Source organism: Typopeltis vanoorti, chromosome 7, assembly GCF_054136105.1.
Source record: "Typopeltis vanoorti isolate ZY-2024b chromosome 7, IOZ_Tvanoo_1.0, whole genome shotgun sequence".
NCBI lineage: Eukaryota > Metazoa > Arthropoda > Arachnida > Uropygi > Thelyphonidae > Typopeltis > Typopeltis vanoorti.
Window position 1 is genome coordinate 9365923 of NC_143555.1, and position 7195 is coordinate 9373117.

The 7195-nt window shown below is 40.2% G+C and overlaps 1 protein-coding gene across 2 annotated transcripts in view; it reads right to left on the reverse strand.

Moving 5' to 3' along the window:
• Positions 1 to 1373, reverse strand: part of LOC150104477 (EKC/KEOPS complex subunit Tprkb-like) — a 135350-nt gene extending 133977 nt beyond the window's left edge. For both annotated transcript variants that reach the window (XM_090395166.1, XM_090395165.1), the window contains exon 1: positions 1183 to 1373. In XM_090395166.1, the coding sequence (XP_090251292.1) occupies positions 1183 to 1213 (31 nt within the window). In that variant the 5' untranslated portion in view covers positions 1214 to 1373. The remainder of the gene's footprint in view (positions 1 to 1182) is intronic.
• Positions 1374 to 7195: the final 5822 nt, after the last annotated feature.

The window sequence follows — 7195 nt, forward strand, 5'->3', positions numbered from 1 at the left end:
CCTGGCAAATAATACCTTTGCTGTCCAAAAGATGGTCAGAATGCATTTTCTAGCAGAAGGTTAAGTTAGGTAGGGTGATGATATTCTGCAGAGTGAAGTTTCATTTTGGTTAATGATATACCTAACTTTTTGTCTTCAGTCACCATTCTGCAAAGGAAATTGTTACCCTCCCTTTGATAACAGTGAAGCAAACGGCAAAACAAACTTTGTCTCATCTTTCATTTCAAGTCTACTTAAGTAATGGCTGATCTGCACACAATTCACTGTAGCCCAGTTCTATAACCATTTGGCAGACTCATCTGGTGTTCAGTTTCACTTGCTAGTATTCTCTAACTTACTGGCTGATTTTCTTCAATTAACTGCCCAGCTTTCTGCTTATGAAAATCATCAGTTGAAGTTTCAGGCTGCTCATTTTATGTTAACTTCATTGATTTTTCTCGTTCTTGCTTAATTGCATACACTACTTATGTCTACAGTTGCTTCACCAAGAAAACCTTGTCATCGATGGTGAATTTCAACAAAACTCACATTTTATGTGTCAAAAATTCAAGTGTGCACTGTTTTCCATGCATTACTGGAGGAAGGTGATTGAAAGAACAAGGATAATCCATAAAAACCGAGCAACAGTGACATTGGCACTACGTAAGTGATATTACAATGTTTGCTATTACAGGTATTAAGCTTCATTCGTATTAATATATGATATGAGAAGTATGATAGGTATTGTGTAAATAACGGTTAGCGTGTCAATGTGGGGTCTCTCACGCGGTGATCTTTTGACTCCATAGAGACACCGTTATAATAATAATAATAATATCAAGATATTTTCCCAAATAAATCGACCAATTAGAGAGTTCAAATTGCGGTATCATGGGCTTTCAACAATAACTCCAGGGAAGCTAATCAGTTTTCATTAATTCGCATAGATCTACCCCCTAATAAACAGAAACAGCAAGCTAAACATCAGAATCAAGCTTCTTTTATACTGCAGCGGAGGGGAAAATAGCTTCTAAAATAGTGGATTAACAACGAGAATGTGCTCTGATGATGATGAGTTTAAAAGAGTATCAGAAATGCATGGACGTACGTCCTGACATCATTCAATTTTCAATTGTTTTCATTTCTTAACATAAATTGTAAGAAGTTTTTTTTCAAATGTCTGTTTACAAGCATGATACATACCTTTCAAAACACAATCTTCTTCAGAATCCATTGTATAGCGCTTTACGCTGTTCTATACTTAAAACATCCACGAAATTCGTTCCTATGTACTTTTCCAATTTGATAGTGTAACCAACAGCCTACACATGGGTGAAGAAGAAAACATTGAAAACTTTCCAACTAGTGCCACCTGCAGAAGTTGAAGAAATTATGAAATTTTTCTCCATTTAATGTTGTTGTTGTTGTTGTTGTTGTTATTATTATTATTATTATTATTATTATTATAGAGCCTGTGTAGCTCAGCGGATGTGGAGTTTGCACACCGCCGCGCTTAGCCGCACGAAGGAAGACTTGGTTTCAAATCTAGTCGGCGACTAGAGGAAATTTTTCTAAGCCTTTTTTCGACCGTTTCCCGATTTAGTCGATCTCTGGCACGGGCAAGCAGGTTTTTCCTCCCGGAAACTCGGGTTTTTCGTACTGTAAACTCAAGAAGATGGCGGCACATTTGAGCCGTCTCTCTTCACTGCGTACCGCTTAATTAGTGATAGCCTTGGGCCATCTGTCTCTGATTGGGTACCAGTGGAGATTGAACTGCCCACTCAGTCTCCAAAAGTTAGATAGGGCTAAATGGCCTCGCCTACTCCCGTATACGGGAATAAAAAGGCGTTAGCTGATTTTATTATTATTATTATTATTACGGAGAGCCTGTGTAGCTCAGTGGATGTGGCGTTTGCATACCACAGCGCTTGACCGCACGAAGGCAGACTTGGTTTCGAATCTAGTCGGTGATTAGAGGAAATTTTTCTAAGCATTTTTTCGACCGGTTCCCGAGTTAGTCGATCTCTGGCACGGGCAAGCGGGTTTTTCCTTCCCGGAAACTCGGGTTTTTCGTCCTGTGAACTCAAGAAAATCGATGGTAGAACCCACATTATTTCAGACATTAAATATATTGTGTTAGGGACCACGAGATGGCGGCACATTTGAGCCGTCTTACTTCACTGTGTACCACTTAATTAGTGATAGCCTTGGGCCATCTATCTCTGATTGGTACCAGTGGAGATTGAAACTGCCCACTCAGTCTCCAAAAGTTAGATAGGGCTAAATGGCCTCGCCTACTCCCCGTATACGGGAATAAAAAGGTGTTAGCTGATTTTTTATTATTACGGGCGACAAAAGGGAGTCCTTAGACTCATCGAGGGAAGCCCTAAACATCATGTCCACAAAACTATGCGACATTCTCACAGTATCAATCATACCTTGCCTTGAACTCACTCACCGTCATAGCACCCACAACAGACTCTGGCAGCTCATTCCACTTATTTACCACTCTAAAAGTAAAAAAACCAGCTCTAACACCCTTGCTAACCACACTCTTGCCCAGCTTCCATAGGTGTCTCCCAGTTCTCCCACCACCAGACCTGATCTCAAAAATATCCTCTGAATTAATCCTATAGAAACCCTTTAGCAATTTGAATGTTTCATTAATATCTCTCCTTTTCCACCTACTCTTGAACTAGTTTTCATAAGGTTCATTCCATAGACCTGCTATCATCTTGGTCACTCGCCTCTGCATCAAGAAGAAACCTAGGTGACCAAATCTGGGCACAGTAGTCGAGATGAGGTCTTATCAAGGCTGAGTACAGAGGTACAATAACTTGCTTGTCTCTGCTCGTCAAAGTATTTTTCAACAACCAAGTGAGTCGATGAGCTCATTTAGCCACTTTTGCAATGTTTTCCCCCCTAAACTTCATCTCCCTATCAACCACCAACACTCTCAAGTCCCTGGCCTCATCAATCTCCTGGAGTACAGTTCCACCAATGTGGTATACTACTGCTAATCTTTTCACCCCAAAATGCATAACCTTACATTTTGTCACATTAAATCGACATCCATTCTCCTTTGCCCAGAACTCCAATCTATCCAAGTCTTCTTGCAATATATTGACATCTTCTGCATTCATCATTGCCCTACCAAACTTTGCATCATCAGCGAACAAATGAACTGTTCCTCTTAGATCCTTCCCTATATCGTTAATTAACAAATTAAACAGCAGTGGTCCAAGAACAGAACCCTGCGGCACGCCACTAGTCACAGGCCATCTTTTGGACTCTACTTCTGAATAAACTACTCTCTGATATCTCTCCATCAACCACCCATCTATCCATCTCACCAACCCTATATCCATTCCCATATGTTTGTTGTACTTTACAGATTAGAATCCATGTGGTATCCTGTCAAATGCCTTAGCCAGGTCCAGCGGTATCACTGTAAACCCATTACCCTTATCCAGTTCAGCCATCACTGCGTTATAAAACTTGAACAAGTTATTGAGGCATGATCTACCCTTCACAGAGCCATGCTGTCCCCCCCATACAGTATCTCATTTTCATCAATCAATTCCTGTATTTTTCCCCTTGATTACTTTCACCAAGACCTTGACAACGACTCCTGATTTGCTGATCGGACGGTAATTTGCAACAGTAGTCTTGGATCCTCCTTTATGCAGTGGAACTATTTTCCCCTCTTTCCACACCTTCGGGACTAAACCAGACCCGAGACTCAGATTAAACAACATGGTCAAGGGCACTGATAATTCTTTAGCCACTTCACGTAAGACCCGTGCTGGTATACCATCCAATCCCACAGATGTATTCACATTAAGGTTCTGTAATTGACTATTCACCTCCACTTCATTCATCACAATTCCCGTATAAACTAATGGCCCCTTCATTTTTTCAATGTCATCACCTGGATGATATACTCTTGATAAGTGCTCGCTCAGTAATTCCAATATATAAACTGATTCAGTGACCTCCTTACCATCGTCATCCCTTAAAATCATTCTACCCTGCACAGTTTTTTTTTTTTTTGCTTGCTGCATATTGAAAGAACTGTTTGGGACTCTCTTTAGCTTGCATAGCTAGTTTTCTTTCATAATTCGCTTTTGCTTTTTTTACCACACTCGTTACCCTTCTGGCCTGTGCTTTAAACTGTTCGTGTGCTTGCCGGTCACCTTTCTCTTCAAATTTCCTCCACAGCTGTTTTTTTTTTGCAGCTCAAGCTTAATGGTACTATTCATCCATTTAACTCCTACTTGTTTTACTATTCGGACCCTAGGTATACAATCAGCCATATCCTCCTGTAAATGCTCCTTGACCATATCCCATGCTCTATCAACATCCAGCCCTTGCCGTTTTACATGCCATGGCAATGATCCAAGCAATCTCCTGAGCTTGTCAAACGTGCCTGCACGGTAATTCCACATATACCCTGTCTTAATCGAAAATTCCACACCTTTAGCCACCTCCCAAGTCAAGACCTTATGATCACTCTCACCAATAGGTGGCAACATGGTCATATTCATTACAGTCAAATTCTAAGATGCTATTACCAGATCAAGCACTGTCAAACCCCTAGCTGTCTCAGATAGTTATCCCTTAATAAGTGAATAAAATCCATTTCCTTTCTCACATGTGTCCTCTCCTTCTTCCAATCAATGTTACCATAGTTCAAATCTCCCCATAATAATTACCCTCCTTCCACTCATTTCATCAATTTGTTTATGCATACTATCTCCACCATCTATTCCATCACCTGGTCTATAGCAGCACCCAACTATATAATTTGTTCTGCCAGTCTCAATTTCACACCAAATAGCTTCAAATGAGCTCTTTTTTCACTCTCCTGCAATACAACTTCAATTTTCCTTGGCTGTAGTTCATCAGCTATCATCAATAACACTCGTCCTCCCATTTTATTCTCTCTTTCCCTCCTAAACACTATAACCTATACATTCTATCCCACTAACTATATCATCTTTCGTCAGCCATGTTTCACTAATGCAAATAACCTGTGGCCAGGAAGAGCCAATCAAGCCCAAAAATTCTTCGTTCTTGTTCCAAATACTCCTTGCATTAGTATACATGAAATGCAGAGGTCCCTTTGTCCCACCCCCTATCTTGATGCCTTATTCTAACTGTCCCATTCCGATTTCTTGTCCTGAGTACCTGCTCGGGTACATTATATACATTCTTAGACTCAACTGTTTCACTGATGTCTGCATATCTACTTCCCCCTGCATGGTAGTTCTAATTTCCCCCGTTCTGCACATCCATTTTTACTTCATTCAGCAACATTTTTTCCAGTCTCCGCACACCAAATTCATTCAAATGCAGGCCATCCATCTTGTATAAATCATTTCGCCCATCAGACTCATTCCACACCACACCGTCTGAATAACCTGCGCATAAAGTCTTTTGTGATTATGGCCCTCCTTCTAAACTCTTCTCTGTCGTACCGCGGCAACAGACTCACCATACTAACTCTGTCACTCTTTTCTTTCGCTACCTTTAACAGTACTTTAAAGTCCTCTCTCATAAAAAAATTATCTCCTTTCAATTCTTCCGTACACACCACCACAATCAGTTCTTTCACCCTCTGTTTTTGCGCTCTAATTCTTTCACTAACTTTTGGAGATTAAGTAGGCAGTTCAAACTCCACTGCTGGCCAATCAGAGAAAGCTGGCCCAAGGGTATCACTATTTCAAGCAGCCCACACTGGAGAGGAGGCTCAACAAGTGCCGCTATCTCGTAGTCCCAGACCCTAGTACGATATTTTAATGTCTGAAATAGTGTAGGGTTCTACAGTCGGTTTTCTTAAGTTTACGGCACGAAAAACCCAAATTATCGGTAGAAGAAATTCGCTTGCCTGTGCCATAGATCGACTAACTTGGGAACATGTTGAAAAAAAGTCTTAGAAAAAGTTCCTCTAATCGTCGACAAGACTTGAACTTAGGTCTATCTTCGCGCGGTTTAGCGCTGAGAAGTGTAGTCATCACTTCCACTAGAAATATAAGAGATAAAAATATATGTGATAAATACATTTGTTTATTTATTTACTCATATATGATTTCCAAAATTTCATTCTAACCTAGCATTAATAAGATCTTTCGCAATGAATTTGACATATTCATTAACTCTTTGAATTGCTCAACTTCCAGATAAGCGCAATTGGAAAACTTACAGTGAGTTAAACTTTTCTAACAGAAAAAAAATTGCAGTCAATTCTCATTGCAACGGGGAAAGATATCTTTATGTTTTTATTTTTTTTAAAATTTAATTGAAGGTCAGTTAGTCAGTTTCATATGGCGGTAGCAGGGCTTTTTTTTCCTCCCAAAAAGTCGAGTTTTTCATCCCGCATGTAGGACACTCGGCCATGAGAATATACTCAATTTACAAACAGTTTATACTAGTTGTGGATAGTAGATGACGCTGTGCGTTGACAGTGTTGTATAGTCAAAGAATTATATAAGGGAGACAATGGGATGAGTTGTGTGCCCTCCTATGATGAGACATTGAACTTCTTGGAAGTGACAAGCAATAATTATAATAGAACTAATAATAATAATATTGTCCTAGTCCACATCCCATCATTTCGTTCCACAGTTAGAAAAATTACTTCCATATCTATTTAGTTAATACCTTGCAACCAGCACCATAGCACCTTTTGAAAACAATGTTCAATAGTTCTTAAATCACATTTCTTATACACCTCTGAATATCCACAAATGCGATTGTTCCAGTACATGAGATATGAGTACATCAGACTAAATGTGGTATGATCAATGTGTTATATAATGGAACCAATCAGCTAACGCCTTTTTATTCCCGTATATACGAGAGTAGGCGAGGCCATTTAGCCCTATCTAACTTTTGGAGACTGAGTGGGCAGTTCAATCTCCACTGGTACCCAATCAGAGACAGATGGCCCAAGGCTATCACTAATTAAGCGGTACGCAGTGAAGAGAGACGGCTCAAATGTGCCGCCATCTCGTGGTCTCTAACCCTAACACAATATATTTAATGTCTGAAATAATGTGGGTCCTACGGTCGATTTTCTTGAGTTTACAGGACGAAAAACCCGAGTTTCCGGGAGGAAAAACCTGCTCGCCCGTGCCAGAGATCGACTAACTCGGGAACCGGTCGAAAAAAGGCTTAGAAAAATTTCCTCTAGTCGCCGACTAGACTCGAAACC